The sequence below is a fragment of the Mixophyes fleayi genome, chromosome 10 (genome assembly GCF_038048845.1).
Source record: "Mixophyes fleayi isolate aMixFle1 chromosome 10, aMixFle1.hap1, whole genome shotgun sequence".
NCBI classification, from domain to species: Eukaryota; Metazoa; Chordata; class Amphibia; order Anura; family Limnodynastidae; genus Mixophyes; species Mixophyes fleayi.
The window spans coordinates 47,829,178-47,849,746 of record NC_134411.1 but is presented as its reverse complement, the minus strand read 5'-3'; the positions used below and the strand labels follow the sequence as shown (position 1 = coordinate 47,849,746).

Here is a 20,569-nt window from a genome sequence, read left to right as displayed (position 1 = left end):
ATTCATTAATGAAAGGTAAAAAAAAATGAGTACATTTTCTTTTGCACAAAACCATGTTACAATGCAAGGGGTGTAAATTAGTTTATTATTTTGCACATAAGATAAATACTGGCTGTTTTTTTCATGTAGTACACAAATACGTCATTGCTTTATTTGTACACTGAAGTTTAAAGTTAATCTAGAACATTCCTTAGCCCAAACTATAAATCTGCCATCACATTTTAAATTTGCCTCCCCCTCCAATGCAACATGGTTTTGCTAAGGTGCAAAGTTACTAATTTTTTTGCTTTACTCTCCTTAATGAATCAGGCCCTATATCTTTACATGCTATGTGCTTCAGCGCACAGCAATCCCGTTTTATGAGCTTCATGGCTGAGTGTCACGAGCCGCGTATGCTGTTTTTATTCTTTGGGATTATCCTTGTTGCATAGATGTAGGAGGGTGTAGGGACATCATCCAACTCCAGGGGGAGCTCTCATATTATTTAAACTGGTTCATTTATATTTTTATACATGCTTCCTGGTTATGTTATTACCTATGCCAGTTCTAGCAAGTGATTTATTAGCAGCCTCCTGAGACAGATTGTCAGCCTGTTCTCCTCTGTCCTGATTGGCTCTCCGTACTATTTAAGGCAGTGAGGTCTGAGCTTCACTGCCGGTTATAGCTTCCAGTTCCCTGTCTGCTAACCTGCTCCTGTGCTATTTGGTGTAAGCCTTCTGGATTGAGCTACTGTGTATAACCTTTGCCTGTTTCTGGACCTTGAACCTCTGCTTCTGACGCCGACCTATTGCTTGAACCTGGATTTTGAACCTCTGCTTCCGATCCCGATCTTACGCCTGTCTCTGGACTCAGAACCTGTGCCTGTGACCCCTGACCTTGGTTTGTTCATTGGATACGTAGTCTGCTGTCGGCTGACCCTTGCCTGGACCCCACGCTGCTGTCTGCCACAGCACTCTCTTCCCGGGTTCTCCTTGGCCAGTACACATCTCAGAACCCTCTGTTTGTCTGCAGCCAAGTCTGTCCCCACCACTAAGCGCAACAGTGAACACCAGACTTCAGAGCAGACTCCGGGTTTTGCTGTAGGGGTTCCCATCACTGAGCTGTTGCTCATAGACGTTTCCAATTCACAACATCATTTACAGTTGACCCAGGCTCTTTCAGGGCAGAAAATCACTAACAGAGTTGGAAAGGTGGCTTTCTTTGACAGTGCCACATTGAAAGTAACTGACCCCTCTTCAGTGCAATCCATTATACTGCTGTTTGATTATGGAGAGTGCATGGCTGTATGCTTCGTTTTATGGACCTATTAGCAATGAGTGTAGATGAAATGGCTAAACACTAATTAGGAGTGTCCACTTACCTTTGGCCCTGCAGTGTGTGTATAGAATTGTTTACACTTTATAATAGAAGGATAGTTATAAACAGTAAAGCAAATCATGTAATTTATCAATACTGTACTGATCAACTTTATATTATTGTATTATATCATTTATCTTTCAACCTCCCCAACAAGCCACAAGCTCTCTGGAAGTATAGGAGAAACAACTGCAAATAGACAACCACCCAACAAGACTACCCTTAGAGAAGATCAAGAGACAATTATATATTCACAACCCTACTGTACCCAAAAGTAGGGGCTTTTTTTTTTTTTGCAAAGCCTGGAAGAGTCTGTGCTTTTGCATAACCAATAAATGCTTATACAAAGTATTCAGACATTTATACAGCAAGAAAGCGGCTTTTAAAACCTATGGCATAGTCACAGAAAACATGGCATATTTGCAGCCTGGTTTTTAAGATAGAGGTATCCTTCTCCATAGTACTAGGGTGACCAACTTTCCTCACCTTTTGAACAGGCTTAATGAAACATCTTCCTCGATAAAGCCATCCCTCTACTGTGTTACTCATAGTTTTAATACTTCTAAAGCTCTTCATGCTGTTGACCAGAACAACTGCTGCCCTGCACCAATGCAGCCAAGCCTCCCTATTAAAATATTTAAATAGGAGACCAATTAAAATATTTTATTTAAAGTGATGTATGAGAATATGAAGGGTTTGAATTTTTATTTATATGTTTGCATGCGTGGTCATAACCTTTGTGATTGCTGATGTAATTGTTGATGTCAGAGGGGGGGGGTGTGTTGTGAGATGACAATAATATAGAACATTTGTGAATGGCCTTGTGCTTTTTTTTATATGTTCACAGAAATCTTACTTCCAACATATTTTTTACAGTAGGTTGTTCAATATATATCATACACAATATTTTATTTGAAATAAAACAAGTTGTTTGGAAGAGGTGATTTTCATTACCAGATGTTTTTTGTTTACAGTCACTGAGTTATAAATGTCATCACTGAACACTTTCACCATTAGTCATGTAACACAAATGAAATTACTATTCACAAATAGAGAACTATATTTTGCAGATATTTATGTAAATTTTTGTGTGCTCGAGCGTGCGTGTTTATATTATCCATATATGTACACTCTGGAAAATAAAAAATTAGCATGAGTTGGTGCGAGACAGTGTGTCCATCTTTGAGAATTCTCAAAGTTGACGTATTTTGCAATATGCATGAATAATGTTTTATGCGTTCATAAATAATTAGAAAAATCTGTCTTTTTATAACATTTTTATTACAGGTTTAGAGATGTTAATTAAATTTAATGTGGAATTTGGAGCAATTCTGGATTCCAGCACACCCCAATTTTACAGAAACCCTAATTATAAAAAACAATTGTCCTCAATTTTCTCTGCATCTTTAGTGAGATCTAGGGATGTACGCCTTCAAACAACCAGTTTTATGGGTTTAAAATAATTGGCTATATGCACAGAAAAATAAATGGAATTGTTGTGTGTAGAAGTTGAACATATTGATCTGGTCCTGCCAAGTTTTTCATTTTCTGCAGAGAAATTTGGATATATTTCCTTACCACTTATTTGATAAGTGAGTTCCTAAAAGAGAGAGGGGGCAAAAATACAAATGAATTATGTATCAAAACACAGCTGGTTTTGCGCTTATTCATATTGAACGGATTATTACTACTTAAAATGTACTGCTTATTGCAGTATGATTCAGTGTACAAGTAGATTTGAAATGATAAAGTATTTATGCTGTAATATTCTGACATGTTATGTAATCGAGTGACTACGCTGTGCTTTTTTCATCACCCCCTTATAAGTAATAAAAGCCTTGCAAGCACAGTTTCAACATCCCCGTAAGGGCAATACAAAAGACTAAAATTAAATGCCCGAGACTCTACATAAACCATGAATACTTAAGCAACACAGTTAATGACCAAGACCCTAAATGGAAAGGTAAGTTATCTAAAAAGATTGTAGAATATATTTTACTAAAGATTAGAATACAAATAAATGTAAACATATACCCCTACTATCAACTGTCAATTCCAAAACCCATTTTATTAATAAATTTGAGGATTTACTTAAACATTTAGCCTTGTGTAAATTCCACTTCTGTTTAGAATTACAGTGATACAAGCCATCAATGTGCCCAATATTGAATCTTTATTTCTGGTACTCACGCTGTCATACTCTTTCCACTTCCACTGAGTACAATGTATGGTGTCTTCTGGGCTTTCTGCTTCTCCTGCAGCAGTGCCACTGTACCAAGAGGGGTGTCACTAGAACTCATCTTTTTCAGCAGCTGATGAAAAAAATTAAATATCATTAGCTTTGACAACATACATACAAAATATAGACCATCCTGGACTGCAGTCTTAAGAAAGAGACAGACAAAACACCCCCCAGTACCTTCAACTGTGGTGAGAGAAAATAATAAAGAGTGTTATATTAAATAAGGGCAATAGTCCTGTTACAACCCCCTATTCAGGCCACTGGAAACAAATTGATGAAGTAACAACGGGTTTATAGGGATAAGTTCTTTTTTTCTAGGACCCTGTTTCCAAGGGGTAAAACATTTACCCAACAGTCTGCGTCTTCCTACTGCTGAAGCAGAAAGTTATTAGTATAAATTACTAGCAGCCCTTTCATACAAAGCAACTTCCATTTTGGTTTAGCTATTAACCCAAAAACAAAATTGATTAATTAAAACTACACCACTACTCACCGCTTCCTCATCCAGTTTCTTCATACGCTTTTCAGTTTTCATTTTACCGGAGCCTTTGCCATGAAACCGATGAGACAGTTGTCTAAAAGCCTATAGCAAGATAAGTCAACAAGTAGTTAGAATCTGGCAGTTAGCAGGAGAAACAAGGGAAAACGGAATAAGAATTACCTCCTTTGGACAAAGCTTCCGTCCAGTTTCATCCACATATTCAATCTTGACATCTGGTCTGTAGCCTTCTTTTTCCTTGAAGTCCTGCGTGAACCCTCTGTACTCTTCTCGCCTGCTATACTTGTCATCTATTGCCCTGTATATACAAAATAAATTAACAGTTTTAGTTTAATGGGGCCATTCAACTTCATTTGGTACTGTCTGCCAGGAAAAGGAACATTTACTTACATTTTGTCTTCTATGCAGTATACAGCTGATGGAAGGGACTTATTTGGAGCTTTAACACGTGCTATCTTTTGTACAGTCGTCTCCAATAAACCTGTGCGAAAATAAATACTCATTTTACAATGGTGAAGTCACAGATTTATCAGTAGTTTATCATAAACACACAACACTAAAAGAGCAACCATTACATTCTAAAAGGGGAAACTATCACAGGTCAATTTCGATCAAGTCTCCCATTTTCTAGATGACTATTTGTTTTTAGATTTACTTAAACATTGGGATGTAAATCTACACATTTGCAAAAAGTATAAAAGACGAGAAAAAAATAAATAACCACCATACATCGCAGATTGATTCCCGCATTGTGATAAGTAGAGCAAGGGGGATCTGGTAAAGGACAATTGCCCGAATACCAGCAAGAATAGTGAGATTTCAATGGACAATGCATGTCAATGGGTGCAGAAAGCTGAAATATTACTGTGGAACTACAAGCACTGGCATGCCATCAACCAGGGCACTCAAACAGTTTCAGAATAATATTTCATGCTTTACATCTACTGCCACTGTTTTCAATTGAGCTGGAGGTCAGTGCCTGCTCAGTCAATTACAAGAGGCCAGCATGTAAAAACGGCTTGTGATTGTTTGAGCTTTTTCCCAACGTCATGTCATTTTGGATTCTCTAGAAATTGGAGGCTGAATAGGTAAATTGGAACCTGTATAAAAGGCAACTGTACTGCTCTTATCAAGTTGTAACTAGTGCCCAAGACCATAAAAAACAAAACAAAAAAACCCCAACTTTTCAATGCTTTTTGCAACTGTAGAAAAAAAACGCACAAACGAAATCATAATAGATTTCAAATTCTCTGAACATGTTGAGCTATGCAATACATGTTGACCTTTACTCTCTATTCTTTAACCTCTTTATTTCGAGTGTCATTTTAACAACATACTGAATAAAACAAGTAATGTATGCATAAAAACTAAGCGCAACCACATAGCCAATAGAACTACCTTTCTATGCATCTATGGATGTATAACTATTATATCAAGTTGGTACAGAACAAACGGTTTTCTTTGTAGATGCCTCAGTTACAGGTCTTCTAGCCTACACTATGATTCTCCCTCCCTAGGAAGAATGGGCTACAGTAATACATTGGATGCTTAAATAAGCACCTCATGCATACTTTGCATTTTGATTACAAAATAAAGTGTTATTTAATTAACATACAGGTAGCTAAAATTAATATTTAGATATGCAAGTTTGTCCATAGATGTTCAGTAAATAAATGAACATTGGAAATTATTATTCTGACAAGTGGTTTCTATTATCGCATTCCAAATGACAATGTAAGAAACATGTGGCTGAAATAGTACAGATATAGTCATGCTCATGGTATGCATCACATTCATGCTGTGTAATAAGTAATTTCTAGTCTGCGTTATTCCGGTTTTCGTACACTGCATTTCACATGATGCAAAAAATTGTACAAATCCCAATTGTTAGTAAAAGCAACTATCCCTCTACAAGCTACATCCCTGGAACTAGAATGCATTCAAAATCATATCACACAACACAGCTGTAACCAGCTCCTAGATACAAAAATGAGCAGAAACATCACACACTACTGAGAGAACTGCTCTCTCAGACTACTTGCATTCCACCATATAGATATCAGAGCTTAGGGGGCTAAATCTAGTTGCCATTTCAAACACCCCACCCCCACGACCGCAGTCAAGAACCTCACATCAAAAACACAGCAAGATGATGCCAAGCCGCCCACAAGATCCGCATCTCAGACTCAGGGAATGTATGTTATAAACGTACGCCAAGATGGTGTTCAAAAATGAAATGTGTCAAATGAACACAGAGAGAGATCTACACTATCTTTCTTCAAGCCAAGTAATTTTCAGCAAAATGCCCCTTTTTCACACATTACAATGCGTGATGGAGCACATAGAAAAATAGGATGTGCAGTAGATGTTGTCAACGCATACAATTAAAGAATATACAATATTTGGAGTTTGCATGTTTTCTTTGTGTAAGCATGTGTTTCCTCCAACAGTCCAAGAACATAATGATAGGTTAATTGGTTCCTGACAAAAACGACCCTAAATAAAGCAAGCTCCGATAGGATAGAGACTGATGTGATTGATAACATTCTCTGTACAGCACTGCAGAATATAATTGCTATTATATAAATAAAAATAATCATAGTAAGAATAATTTAGCAGCGGTTATTACCTTTGTTCTGGCATAACTGTAAAGCAGCAGCCAGACCTCTGTTCACAATTGGTTCTTCGTCCAAAATGGTTGTTGAAGAGGCTGAATACTGGTCATACAGGGGAAAATGAATGCATTATGTAAATAACACAATTATTTTCCATTGATATCAAAACAATCGATGAAACACGAAAATAGGAACCAATTTGCATTCTAAAACATATGTGAAGTATTCATATTATTGCAATTGCATTTAAATTTCCCAAACTCTACAAATAGCTTAAAATAAAATGTAACAGAAAACAATAGATTTAAATGGGTTTATACCACCCCTACCCACATGTATTACATATATAGTTTACCAGTAATTAAAATTTATAGTTTGCTGTATTTACTTTATTTTTGTAAAAATAAAACAAGTTTTCAAAGAATCTGGAGGGAATATGTGAAACCTTCACAGCAAATAATTGGAGCAATTTTGCACATGTGCACCATCAGAGGGGTGGGACTCAGCACACACATGCATTACAGAGATTTTTTTTTTCCATTTTAACATATGTTCTGTTGTAGTACACACAGCAGCCTCTGCACCGTTTTGCTGTCCATAGAGAGGAGAGAGGTGAAGGTTTGACGCTCATATAGTTACAGCAGTTCGCCCCTTGCTAAATTGTGGAGCCAGAGAGACTTATCTGAATGGTGGGCAACAGGCGACCCACAGGCCCAGCCTTCACCTGCAGCCCTAATATTACTTATGCTCTACAAGCAGAGAATAAAAGTGCAGCTGGCGCCCTGGTCATGTGACATCATCTGCAGGAAGGTTACACAGCACAGTCAGTCAATCAGAGAAAGGGGAGGAGGTAGTGCATTCTGGATTGCAGCCTCTCCCTCCTCCTTCTGGTGGCTCCAGCTGTTCAGGTAAGTGTGGGGAGAGGTGCAGATGTATGAGGGGATCGATGTAGTGAGTTTTGCGTGGAATGTGGGGGAGTTTTCAGAATACATGTGGAGGTGTTTTGTGACAATGGGGAGTCTGTGTGGCATGTGTGTGCATTTTGGAATGAGATATATGTGCTGAAGTTGTTTTGAAATTAAAAGGTAATGTGTGGCTCTTGTGTAGGTTGGGAGTTTATTGGGTTGCCCATCACTATCTTATTTCACTTTGTGAGTCAATTACTGAAATCCATAGAGAGAGGGTCGACAGTAAAGACCTTGGTTCGATTCCCGGTGCTTTGAAGTTGTTTTTTAAAATCGCACTCTCATTAAAGACAAGGCCCATCAGGTTTTGTCATTAATAAAATTGCAGTTTCAAGAAAAGGACTTCAAAGAAGTTGGTGGTTCTATGGAAACGCTGCATAGTAAATATACCCCCTTGTGTGCCACTGTCTCTCACAGTGCTTCTACTGTGCTGTGTATATTGATAAACAAGGTGTGTTTCTGTAGCAAATGTTTAGGACTGATATTTCAGTCATAGGCAATAGAAAAACATGGAACAAATTTTTTGTATTTTCTATTTGGGAATGCCATCTGCCATTTGAGAGTGGCTTCCATTATTAAAGGTTCTGATGAAATAGAAGAAAAGAAGCCATCAATAGTACAAAATCATTAATAAGCTTCATTATATTTAGCAAAATATCAACTTCGTATGACAATCCCAAAATTGAGATGGGATCACCTTTCTCCCTTAAGCTATAGCATAAAATAAGTTTAAATAAATTTAAAAAACAAAAACAAAACGTTAAAGTCGGTTAATGCACCCTGGGCATATACATAAAATCTGCATGTCTACCTAAACTCTCTTGGTTCAAGTAAAAAGCCTGTATCTGCTAGTTGTACATGGCTGTGCTGGTTTTGTACCCAAAAGGAAATATCTATAGGTTGTCAAAATTAATATTATTTTGAAAATGGTAGTGGGTGGTTTATAATCACCAATTAATTACACTGTACTTTACAATGGAATTGTAAAACAAATGTGGTGAAAAGGAAAAGTTAAGAGGGTAAATATTTATTCCTAACTTACATCCTGATGGTTCTTCTCTTCATCAAGGTTCACCATACTCCAGCCAAGGTTTTCATCCCCATCAGAGTCACCTCCTTCATTCTCAGACTCCTCTTCTTCCTTTTCAAAATCCTGTGGAAAGACAACATAGAAATGAAAGGAGTTCCTGCAATACAGAGACCCATTAGTCCATATAAACCAGGTCTTCCAGCCACATACCATTAAATCCTCTTGATCTTCTCTGTTCCCTGCTAGACCATATGTTGGTATCTCCCCAAGTGTCCTGCAGAATTCTGAAGTTGCATTAAACACAATGGACCCTTTCTTATCATCGTCTTCTTCCTCATCTAGACTCTTCTGGGTGTTCAGCTTTTTAACCATTGTAACAATCTAGAAATGGCAATAAAGTAACTAGGAGCCAAGAATATAATAAAAGGTAACTGTATAATAAAACTCAATTAGAAATCCCCAATAATAAAAATAATTATTTCCAAACCAAGAACTAGAGAATAAAAGTATAACTGTTTGTACATCAGTTAATCAATAACAACTGTAGCCATCATCACAATGATGGAAATGAATAGCAGAGCTGTAATATTGTTATGCTGAAACCCCATGATAGACAAACCATCCGTTTGAGATCACGGTCAGCAAAAAAAAAAAAAAAAAAAAAGAGTCCGTAGACTCACCAGAGAGCAGGTCAGCTGGAACGCTGCCCTGTTCGACATAGAGAAGGCACTGCATCCCTTGTTCTGACAGATAGATTCACAGACAATGCACCCCTTCCATGATTCTTTGGGTGTTGTGAGATCAGGGGCACAAGAATGCCACCGTCAGCTCCTGGCTGATGTAAAAACCACACAAAATCTTAGGTTGGAACTTGGAAACATACAAAGGACTGCATTGCATCATGGAAAACCAGGTACAGAGACCTATGGTAAGGAGCTGCAAGCTCAGAAACCTACCTAGCCAAAATAATGGCTAGTAGAACAATGACCTTTCAGGTGAGAAAAAACCCAAGGTAACGGAAAGAAGGAGCTCAAAGGGAACACCCTGCAGGACCTTTTAGATACAGAATTAGATCGAAGAGCCCTATGTAAAAACACTATCTGATAGCAACACAAGCTAGTGCTAAAAACACACAAAGAGCAAAAAACCTGCACCTTGAGAGAACTCAGAACCAGACCCTTTTCCATGCCTCTTAGGAAAAGAGCAAATTAGTGATCTGAAATAACTTAAATGGAAACCTCCTCCCATAATGCTATGTAGGATTGCCAAATCCTTTTGTAGACATGAAAAGATTAAAAAAAAAAAAAAAAGGGAGGATTTTTATACTCACGATAAATCCGTTTCTCCGATTCCCTCTGGGGTTGTGTGAGGGGAGTGGAGTTGCCCCTCTTCTTTCCGCAGGAGTCATCAGGGAAGTTCCAGAACACCAAAAAAGACAGGGTTTCTACTTAAACCTTTTTTTTTGGTCCGGAAGCCTGATGGTTCCTTCCACCCTATCTTGAACCTAAAACAGTTGAACCTACGCCTGCAGGTGGTCAGATTTCGGATGGAATCCCTCAGGTCGGTTATCAACGGACTGGAAGCAAACCAGTTCTTGGCATCGATAGACATCAAAGACGCCTACCCCCACTTTCCTATCTTGAAGGAACATCGGGCTCTTTTCATATTCACATTAGGACCTTTTTTCTACCAGTTCATGGCTCTCCCATACAAAAATAATGGCGGTATTTTAATTCAATGTCTGTGTCGGCAGACGCCAATTTTGGCCGGGCTGTCAGAGCAGTCTCTCTCCCTTAAGGGGGCTGCTTTAGAAAGTCCCCATGGAAGTAGTCTCCCAGATAGGATGAAACAGAAAAGAGGATTTTTATACTCGCGATAAATCCGTTTCTGCGTTTCCTCCTTTCTGCTCTTCTGCTGTTTTGGTCTTTTGTTGGTTGTTTCTCCTTCCTCGGGGCTTTATACTTAAACTGAAGAGGCTACAGGGGGGTTGCAGAGGGGAGGGGTTTGTCAGCAGCATGTATTAACAAAGTTAACTGGTTAAATGCCAAACTCCACTCCCCTCACACAACCAATGGTAACAGTGTCCCCCAGATAGGATGAAAGAGAAAATGTGTTTGCATGCCCACAGCATAGTCTAAATAACTGGAATGACAAACCCTTAAGACATTAAATTAAGTTCGGTTAGCCCCTTTAAAAAAAAAAGTCTTAACATGAAAGAAATTCCCAATGAAGAGGTGTTGAAGTTACTGTTTAAGGGATGGACAAGATAAACGTATAAGAACAATCTGTGCCAGAAGCAAAAAGCAAGGCCCACACCCCCTCCTGTCGGACCTTATTTAGAAAGCAAGGAAACCTGGATACCATGGAAACAGGTAGACTAACCGGAACTGCCACAGAACCACCAATGTATTGACAAGACCTGCCTGCTGGTCACAGGATCAAACAAATTACAATGTCAATAGATCTATTTTCAGGGAGCCTCTGATCTGCAGTGGATCACTTCAATGGGTTTGGCATAAACAGCTCAGGAAGTCCGTCTCCTTGCTATCCACCCTGTGTGTCAATTGGTCACTGATATATTTGGAACCAAATGCTCCACTCCCTGAAGGATGGAAGAGGCTTTGCTCATAGTCTGGGGGCTGTAAGTGCCCCCTTAAGGCTCTGAGAAGTTATGGCTGTAGCACTGAGTTTGGAGTTGGGCCTTGATTGCCTGGCAATTAAATAGCAATATCCATATGCTCAGTACCAAATAGACTGCCTTGAATTCCAGAACATTAAATGATATACATGGTCTCCTCTGGAGTCCATTTTCCTGGCAGTGTGAGGAACGAACAACCCCCATCTCAGGAGACTGTCATTAGTAATGACTACATCCCACACAGCAACTGAGAAGTGTATCCCCGATGGGATATCCACCTCAGAGAGGAAACAACCTTGTGAAATAGACATGTGCATCTTTAGAGACCTGTTCCACAAATGCAGAAGTGCATTTCAAATGGATAGCGTGTAGAAACTCATGCATGGCACAGCTTGCAGACTAAAGGCCATAACCCCACTACCCTTGCGTAGTATCGGGTGGTAGTGCAGTGGGGATACTAGCTCCTCTAGAGAACATACCTTGTCTTCGGAAAGGAACACTCTGAAGTATCCAATCAAAATGGAGGCCCAGAAACACCACGTGGTTTTATAAAATAATTAAACCGTGCGACTCCAGGTGCTGGATAGTAAGATGGAGGTGAAAAATTGTGAAATAGGAACCAAAACATGTAGTCAGGAGGATTTACTGGCCGTCACAAGCTTTCGTGCAATCCCGATTAGAAATCCAGAAGGGCTTCTTCTTGGGATGTGCTGCCGCTGAGGAGGCATATTAGGATCTCGAGGATTGGTCACAATTTTGGTCCCATTTGTCTTAATTGTGAGGAAAAAACATTTCCCCTTCTTTGAAAGAGACAAAGTAGACAGGGACAATTTGGAAGTATTATCCATCAAATAAGACTTAAGAGCACAGGACTATGTACGTTCCCAGCCAATTGTTTAATGATCTGGCCCACTGTGTAAGATGATGTATTCAAGATAGGAGGCAAGCAACAATAGCTTCGCTCTGGGAGTGACATTCTGCAATCCCTCAAGTAGCAATTCCGCTCATGTGAAACATGCTTTTGCTACCCAAGCAGCTACCATGGCTGGTCTAAGCACTGAACTAGGAGAATAAGCTCTTTAGAAGATTTGTCTGATTTACCTATCCACATTGTCCATCCTAGTTTTGCTTTCCTATTTACTCAAGGAAGGGCCCCTACCACCAACTAGTCAAACATCCTTCGGGAGCTTAATGCTTGGGGAGTGCTTCAAAATGACTGCAGGCTCCCAAGAGTGTAAAACACTAAAAAAAAAAAAAGTTTTAAAAAAAATATGAAAATAAGGACCAAAAGACCCTGTATCAACCGCCTACGCAAGGCACTGGAAAAAGAACCAAGGAAGGGAGTGTGGGATCAAGGGTATTAGAGGGAAGAGCAAGGTTTCTTTTTTCCAGTGCCCTGCCTCCTATTGAGGAAACATAACCCAGTTTTTCCTACTGCTGAAGGAGAAAGAAAACCTAACAAACAACATAGTGGTTATCTCAAATGTCTTCAGGTTTAGATATATATCTGGAACAGCAAACTGTATAATAAGTTCAGTGGCCTTTTACTAGACTTTTACTAGACCAGTGATGGGCAAACTTTTTCAGGAGCGGGCCAAATAAAAAAGAAAAACTTTAGGCGGGCCAATATAATTTATTAAAAAAACTCAAATATCGAAATATATAATACAAATGTTTTGAATGGGACGGGAGGGTGTTATATAGCAGTGTTACCTCTACAAGTGCAGCGATCGTACAGACACAGCACTTATTTCACCAGGTTGTTGCAGATCCATCTTTCTGGTGAGCCACTAACTTACAACACAGCAGCCAATCGAAATCCGCCTTAGTATATGGCCCATCTCTTCTCACATGACTTTCAGTCATTAGGGGGCGGGCAGGTGTTTGAGTGATTGACATACGAAGTGTCCTTTTAGGAAGGAGGATGAAGTGTAATGGAGGAAATAGCTGGGAAGGCATAAAAACGAAGGTTCTGACACACAGGGTCGGCCCTAATAATTTAATGCATATTTTAATGACATTTTCTAAAATATTGGCGGGCCGGATAGAACCTCTAAATGGCCCGGATCTGGCCCGCGGGCCATAGTTTGCCCATCACTGCACTAGACAATGATACAACCTACAGACTCCCACCTTCTCACTGCTGTCTTTCTGCTGCTGGATCTGTTTGAGCCGTCTACTTTTTTCAAGCTGTTTTTGTAACTCAATTTCCAGTTCATCTTCGTCCACAACAACTGAGTCTGGAATCTCTTCTGTTAAAAATGATAACATGAAGATGACAGATAATAAAAAAAATAAAATTAAAAAAATAAAAAGGAATCAGAACTCAGCTCAAAACCAATGCAAAGAAAAAAAGCATAGAGATACATTGGTCTCTGCCCAGTGCCAACTGTGCTGTCCACATGGACAACAATGCTATATATAACACTCTGGAAAGCACGATAAAATGATGGAGTCATATTTACACAGTAACTGCCGAGCCACAGTTTACATTCCCATTCATGCAAGCAACAGATATCCATGCTATTTTTCAAGTGGTGTTATATTTAAAAAAAAAAAAAAAAAGGGGGAAAAAAAAAAAGGGAAAAAAAAACCCCCATTTAGCAGGAGTCTTCTTTAATTACTTTATTGTGGTTTACAAACAAAACACATTATTGTTAATAATGTAAGAAAATTGGGAGTGTGAACAAAATAATATTACATTAAATTAGCAAGTTTTTTTTTTTTTTTTTAAAATAACCAAAATGGCATGGTGACATTTTGGGTTGTGTTTATATTTAGAAACACTGAAACAATAAATATACCAATTGTCTAGTTAAATTGCCCCAAAGAACTTACAACAAATTTGCTGTATTAAATTCTACCAAAAAAAAGAATGAAAAATTAAATAAAATAAATGATATGGGATGAAGATCTATACATCTAAACCCACATGCATACAAATATCTGCTAAAACATCTAAACCAGGCCTGACTAACCTGTGGCTCTCCAGGTATTGTGAAACTACAAGCCCCAGCATGCTCTGCCAGAAAAAATCCAGGCAGTAGCTGGAAAGGCATTCAGGGACTTTTAGTTTCATAACACCAGGCCTGATCTAGACATACAAGCGATTAATCCTGTGCCTTGATAATGCAAACCATACAGAGCAAATCACAATCCATCAGGATATCAATCCACAACAAAAGGAAGCAATAAATACCTGCTCAACATATCTGGTAATTCTCTGTGCATTAAGAGGTAAACCGATCACTATTTCTATGTATGATTCAATCTTACAGTGATGGGAACAGTGTTTGAAAATCATAAAGGATCAATAATTCCTTTGAACAGTTCTCACCTTGGTCGCTAATGTCCATATTCTCCCAACGAAGGTCATCCGATTGTGGCATGACTCTACTGAGCTCCACATTCTGCTCCTCATCTTCTGAATCTTCAATGCGTCTACGCCCACGCCCACGAGATCTAATCAGATCAACGCAGGATAATAATAAGCAAAAGTGATAATTGTACATATTTATAAAATGTTGGATATTCTTCACCCAACAAGATATTGCAAAATAATAAACATCAGGATACAGGCCATTCTACACCACCCCAGACTAAATGTATAGATACATTTTACCAATGGTGATCAACAATGAGCTATAAATTGTGTGTCAGCTTTTTACCTGGAACCAAAGTCAGTCTCTCGGGTATCTGGTCTCATGAGTATGAGGTCATCAGTCTTCTTTTTGCGAATCTTTTTCACTCGCCGCTTTGTTTTCTTGAAAGACACCTTTAAAAGCACAAAAAAAAAAAATTAGACATTCACTCACACAGACACAGGTTAAGAAAACATGAACTTTTTAAATAATCTTTAGTCTGCAGACATCAGCAAGATGTGAAGACTGACAAATACTCAAAGCTATATCCTTACTAAACCACTTACAAGGGTTTTGCTCAAAGTCTTACCATCTCCTCTGGTGTATAGTATTCAGAGGCAATTTTCAATCCTTTAAGTTCTAGGGTTTGTGCCTGGTTATACAAAGTTTGCCGTATATTCTGTAACTCCTTTTCCCAGGAGCCATCTGCTGTTCCACCTGTCTCCAAGCGGAATGATTTCTTCTTCTCCCCTTCTATCTCTTCATCGTATTTGGAAAGTACAGATTTGTGTCGGAACTAAGGATTAAAATAAAACCAAGCAAAATAAGTGTTCCTTCAAGAAATGTAATGGGCACTTGTACCATTTCATAAGGCTGCACACTCACCATCACCATGTCATCCACATTCTCTTCTTCCTCATATGGTTTGTAATCCGGTCTTTTTTTCTTAAGCTCTACATTCTTATCTGCTTTTTCCTTGTCTATCATATTTACATTAACCAAGACATCAGAATCATCTTCATCAAGTACACCTGGGTATAGAAATATCATATCAATGCAAAAGCTTAGTTTGCTCAGTCAGTTTGCACAGATTTTTTTTTTTCCACCCAGCTATTTGCCCAATGGTTTGACACACTATACCTTTGTCCTTGAGAGTTAGAATTACAGTCTTTCCCTCACTAAAAGACTCTGTATTGTGCTCTACGGTCAATCCTTGCAAATCTTCAGAGGTGTAGCGCTATAGGGCAAGAAGGATCAACAAATGACTGCATTCTATCTCTGAAATTATATAGATCATACACTTTTTATTTAAGCAGTGAGAATGTACAACTAACCTTCTTTTGTCCAAATTCCTCTTCCACTAGATTAGATACACCAAACTCTTCATCCATTTCTGCTAACAGTTTTGCCTGTGTAAACAGATATGGGGGTCAGGACTGAGGTCCAATTCTGATAGCAACCCCAAAATATAAAAAGGCTCCAAAACAGGAAAGTTATAAAAATAGGAGTTATAGAACACAAATATTTGTACAATATTTTATCTGCTAGTGATTCTATAAGCAAAATTTATAAATATTACTTTGTGATATTAAGATTGATGGAACATTTCATATACTGTTTGTCATAACATTTCTCATAAACTGAACTTAATTAAGAAAAATAATATATCATAACAAATAAGCAGACTGTTTAAAGTGAGTTCAAGTGCACTTATATTACTATGTTTGTCCCCTGTAATTCAGAAGACATTGTGATCATCTGGCCATATATAACCAAACAAAAGTAATTGCCATTTTCTGGTCTGTTACAAGATGCTTCCATAAAATATCTGTTATATTTGTTGCTTTCATTTGTGCAATTGTCCCCACTGTTTGGTCAGTTTGTGTAGTGTTAAGTTTATGAATAGACCACTACTTTGCTTGGAAGCAAGACTTCTTAGAAGTCAAAATAATGTAATGATAGCAATTTTGTACGTATTATGTGCAGGTCTGACTCCCTGCTACCTTTGCGCTGTCTTTTTGTATTATCTATCCTTGGCTTTGTTATTGCAGTCGTGACAATGGTATTCCCTGATGTCAGTGGTCTCTTTCAGTAGGATGATGCACCCTTTCACACTGCAAAGATTGCTCAGGGATGGTTTGAGGAACATGACCGAGTTGAAGGTGTGGACTTGGCCTCCAAATTCCCCAGATCTCGATCTGATCAATCATCTGGAGGATGTGCTGGAAAACCAAGTCCAAGCCATGGAGGCCCCACCTTGCAAGTTACAGGACTTAAAGGATATGCTGCTGACATCTTGATGTCAGATACCACAGGGCACCTTCAGAGGTCTTGTGAAGTGCATGCCTCAATGGGTTAGAGCCGTTTTGTTTAAATCAACCTGTGATAAATCATGTTATTTTCAGTATCGTTTTACCATCTTAAGGAATAAGCAGTTGGCAAAACTCACCCGCTTCTCAGCTTTATCTTTTTCGGCTTGAAGCTTCCGACTTCGCTCAATCCAAGCAGCTGTATCATCTAACCATAGTTCATCTTCCCCCAGGGATTTTATTTTTCTGTAGGTGGAAGGGAGAGAGGCATGGAGGAGTGAGGAGAGAGTGGACAGTGCTCTTCAGGTCATTGAAAAATTCAGTACAAGGAACTTTTGCTTTCTTCAACATCAATGTGTCCTGTCTGGATGCAATGTAGTTGAAAGAAAGTTTTAGAATAAAACAAGTCCCAAATACCTCACTTTATGCTAAACAATGCTGGTAACTTACCCTAATTTCTGGTTCAGCATTCTTTTCTCTTTTGCAGCTGCTAGTTTCTCTCTAATCTCTTGTTGATGCCTCAGGACTAGTGGGTTAATGATGGCGGCTGCAACTGGGTCTTCTTTAGTGCCACTCTCTGCAAATAAAACAGGGCAAGTCAACTACAATGATGTATATACTTAATTAAGGGTACAATCCCAGACATTATAATGTGAATGATGAACAATAAAAAGAAGCAAAAAACATACCCGTTTTAACTGTATTGAGTTCCAGGGGTTTCAAACCAAGTTTAGCACGGAGTTTACTAGAGAAAGGAAAAAGGAAAGAAAAGGAAGTTTGTTGCATTGGTGAAAAGTGTTCCCAGATGCGCTACATATTATAGGGGACTATAGAAAACCAACACTTTATAACCTATGTCACACATTAAAGCTTGCGCTCTTAAACAGGCAACCTGAAGCTCTCCTGTGATGAAATTACAACTACTAGCATACTCCCAATTTACCAACGAGCAGGAAGTTGAAACCCAGAATATACAAGATTCCTTTCCAATCCATGTGAACACATCATCTATGCACCCTCTCCTTATCTCACCGTTACTGAAGACAGTCTTATTTGAACATCCTAAAGCAGCGTTTAACTCAAGTCGAAGCTGATGCTTTCAGGATTTCTTTAATCACGATCAGGTAACATTCTACTTGGCTGGGTCAGTAAATATCTTAACTGTTTCCAGACAGAAATTCTCAAAACATGAGCTGTAGGGGATGCGTAAGGACCTAAGGACTAAAGCTGGATACCCACACTATAGGTTTTTTTATCCAATTATCATGCTGATCACATGATAAACAACATTTTTGATAAGATATCGCATCAATGTGTATGCTCCCACTATCATGTTTTACAATACCAAATCACATAGTATCATTTGATTTGGTTTTCTAAACTTCCTATAAAAAAAAAATCATAAACAATGGAATGATATGGGACAAATGTGGAAGTATAGGCAGATCTCTAAAGTGTGCAGAGTCACAATCTTTTCAGCAGATTGTTATGAGATGAAGATTACAGATCTGAAGGTAAATCATGTAGGGATGTACACATAAATCTGCATGCTCATCAGTCGTTGGAAAAAGAGGATTTTTACTCACCGTAAAATCAGTTTCTCTTACTACACTGGGGGACACTGCGTTACCTTGGGGTATAGTAGGTGGGTCTGGAGTTAGGCACTTATAAACTTGTTTGTTTCCCTGACTCATCCCCCACTATGCCCCTCCTCTGTAGCCGACTTCAGTTTTGTATAACCAAGCCAGGAAGAGAGAAGAAGCAATCTAGAAAGAAACACCAAAGATAGCACTACTTTCAGAGCAAGGGGCGCCAGTGTCCCCCAGTGTAGTAAGAGAAACTGATTTTACGGTGAGTAAAAATCCTCTTTTCTCTGACCTACCACTGGGGGACACTGCGTTACCTTGGGGAGCTACCAAAGCTGTGTCCAAGGGCGGTAATGCTTTGGAACGGCTGTGCGCAATGTTTTGTGTTCAAAACCCTGCATTTGTGAATGCAAAGGCATGCAACAAAGAAACAATATGCAGCAGAAACAGACGCTGCCACTCTGTACAACTGCGCCATTGAATGACGCTTTTGTGGCGTACAAAAAGCTGCAACCCTCCTGGAAAGTGCACTGTAAAAGTCACTGGAACCTGCAGAGGGGTACAGACAGAATGTTGGTCATGATGCAGTGGCAAGAGACCACCTAGACCCTGTCCCCCCTATGCTCTTTAGCGTTAGGAATTTAATGCCCATTTAGCCTCTCTAACAGGAACTGTGCGAACAAGAGCACAAACTATCTCCCGTCGGAGAAACGTTACACAAAAAAAAGAGGCACAAGATTGATGAACTACAATCTCTGTGTCAGTGGAATGCAGGCACTAATTGTCATAACCAATTATGTCTCGAACCGCCACTAAGTTTCTGATAAAGGAAATGAGGAAGAGCCATACACACTCTCGCCCCAGATCCCCTACGAGATGTGACATCCAAGAGAACAGCCTGCATTGAGCTAACAACTCAATCCACTCAATGATATACAAAAGGACCACCATATACACTGACGCAACAGCTTAAGTCACTCAGTGATATCTAAGGGAGCACTGATACAGTGCTTAAACCATTCAGAGATAAACAAGGGAGCACTCATTTCATGAGCAAACAGCTTAACTAACTCAGCGATATCTGAGGGAGCACTCATATAGAGAGCTAACAACGTAAGCCCGACATATATACCAGGAAGCACTCAAACCATGAGCTAACAGCTTAACTAATTCAGAGTCACCGGAGGCCAAAGCAAGCCTCCTGATGACGAGAACTAGACTCCCTGGAAATCTACAACCAACCAAAGGTAGGCTGAGCATAAAGAAACCACTTAAGCAAAACAACCTTCCGCTGAGCTAGACAGAGAGCCACGGAAGCTGCACGCCGAAAGAAGAAGGGCGTAGACCCCATAGAAGCCAGCTGGTAAAGAAAACTCTTTAAAAGATTCCTGAGTGGGACGTGTGAAATTTCAGAAATTTACACCAAATATAATTTCTAGCCCAAAGAAAACAGCTGAGGAAGAATCTCTACCACTGAATTGAAGGTAGCAACCATCTCCCTGCAAGGATTCTCTGGCCGAAAAGGTTAGCCATCCGATGCCACAACGTCAAACCAGATGATGAAAACAAAAAGAGCCGAACTACGAGATGAGGCCGCTCTGAAAACGGGAAAAGAGGGACGACAACACAAGTCCCCTAAAACAGTAGAACACTGCTCTGCGAGACATACGGCGGACCACCAGACTAGCTGGGATGCGCCCCCTCCTAGAAACTCTTGAACTCCCACAAGTAAATAGGAGCTGTGAATCACCTGTACACCCCCTAAGTTCTAGGGAGACCCGACTTGGCTATGGACAAATCCACCTGAGGGTCATCAGATTGAGAGCAGATAGAGAAAACAGGTTAACATGTGAAAAGAACCTGGGCTCCCTCTTAGAGAGCCCTATGACCTAACCAGGAGAGCACAAAGGTATTACCCTGAGGTGACCCACTCTACCTGTTAAAGGATTGATTGCTAAGGCATTCGG

General features: G+C 39.3%; 1 protein-coding gene across 1 annotated transcript in view; it reads right to left on the bottom strand.

Annotated features, from left to right (window-relative positions):
* Nucleotides 1–2,616: 2,616 nt before the first annotated feature.
* SART1 (spliceosome associated factor 1, recruiter of U4/U6.U5 tri-snRNP) overlaps nt 2,617–20,569 on the bottom strand; it is a 32,985-nt gene continuing 15,032 nt past the window's right edge. Inside the window, exons 4-21 of the mRNA XM_075187430.1 lie at nt 17,706–17,761; nt 17,467–17,593; nt 17,157–17,262; nt 16,042–16,116; nt 15,848–15,944; nt 15,593–15,738; nt 15,297–15,503; nt 15,014–15,120; nt 14,683–14,807; nt 13,479–13,597; nt 8,918–9,088; nt 8,720–8,830; nt 6,727–6,814; nt 4,488–4,578; nt 4,260–4,395; nt 4,092–4,181; nt 3,547–3,668; nt 2,617–2,956 (exon numbers count right to left, since the gene is read on the bottom strand). Coding sequence (XP_075043531.1) covers nt 2,938–2,956; nt 3,547–3,668; nt 4,092–4,181; nt 4,260–4,395; nt 4,488–4,578; nt 6,727–6,814; nt 8,720–8,830; nt 8,918–9,088; nt 13,479–13,597; nt 14,683–14,807; nt 15,014–15,120; nt 15,297–15,503; nt 15,593–15,738; nt 15,848–15,944; nt 16,042–16,116; nt 17,157–17,262; nt 17,467–17,593; nt 17,706–17,761 — 1,993 coding nt within the window. The 3' untranslated portion in view covers nt 2,617–2,937. The remainder of the gene's footprint in view (nt 2,957–3,546; nt 3,669–4,091; nt 4,182–4,259; nt 4,396–4,487; nt 4,579–6,726; nt 6,815–8,719; nt 8,831–8,917; nt 9,089–13,478; nt 13,598–14,682; nt 14,808–15,013; nt 15,121–15,296; nt 15,504–15,592; nt 15,739–15,847; nt 15,945–16,041; nt 16,117–17,156; nt 17,263–17,466; nt 17,594–17,705; nt 17,762–20,569) is intronic.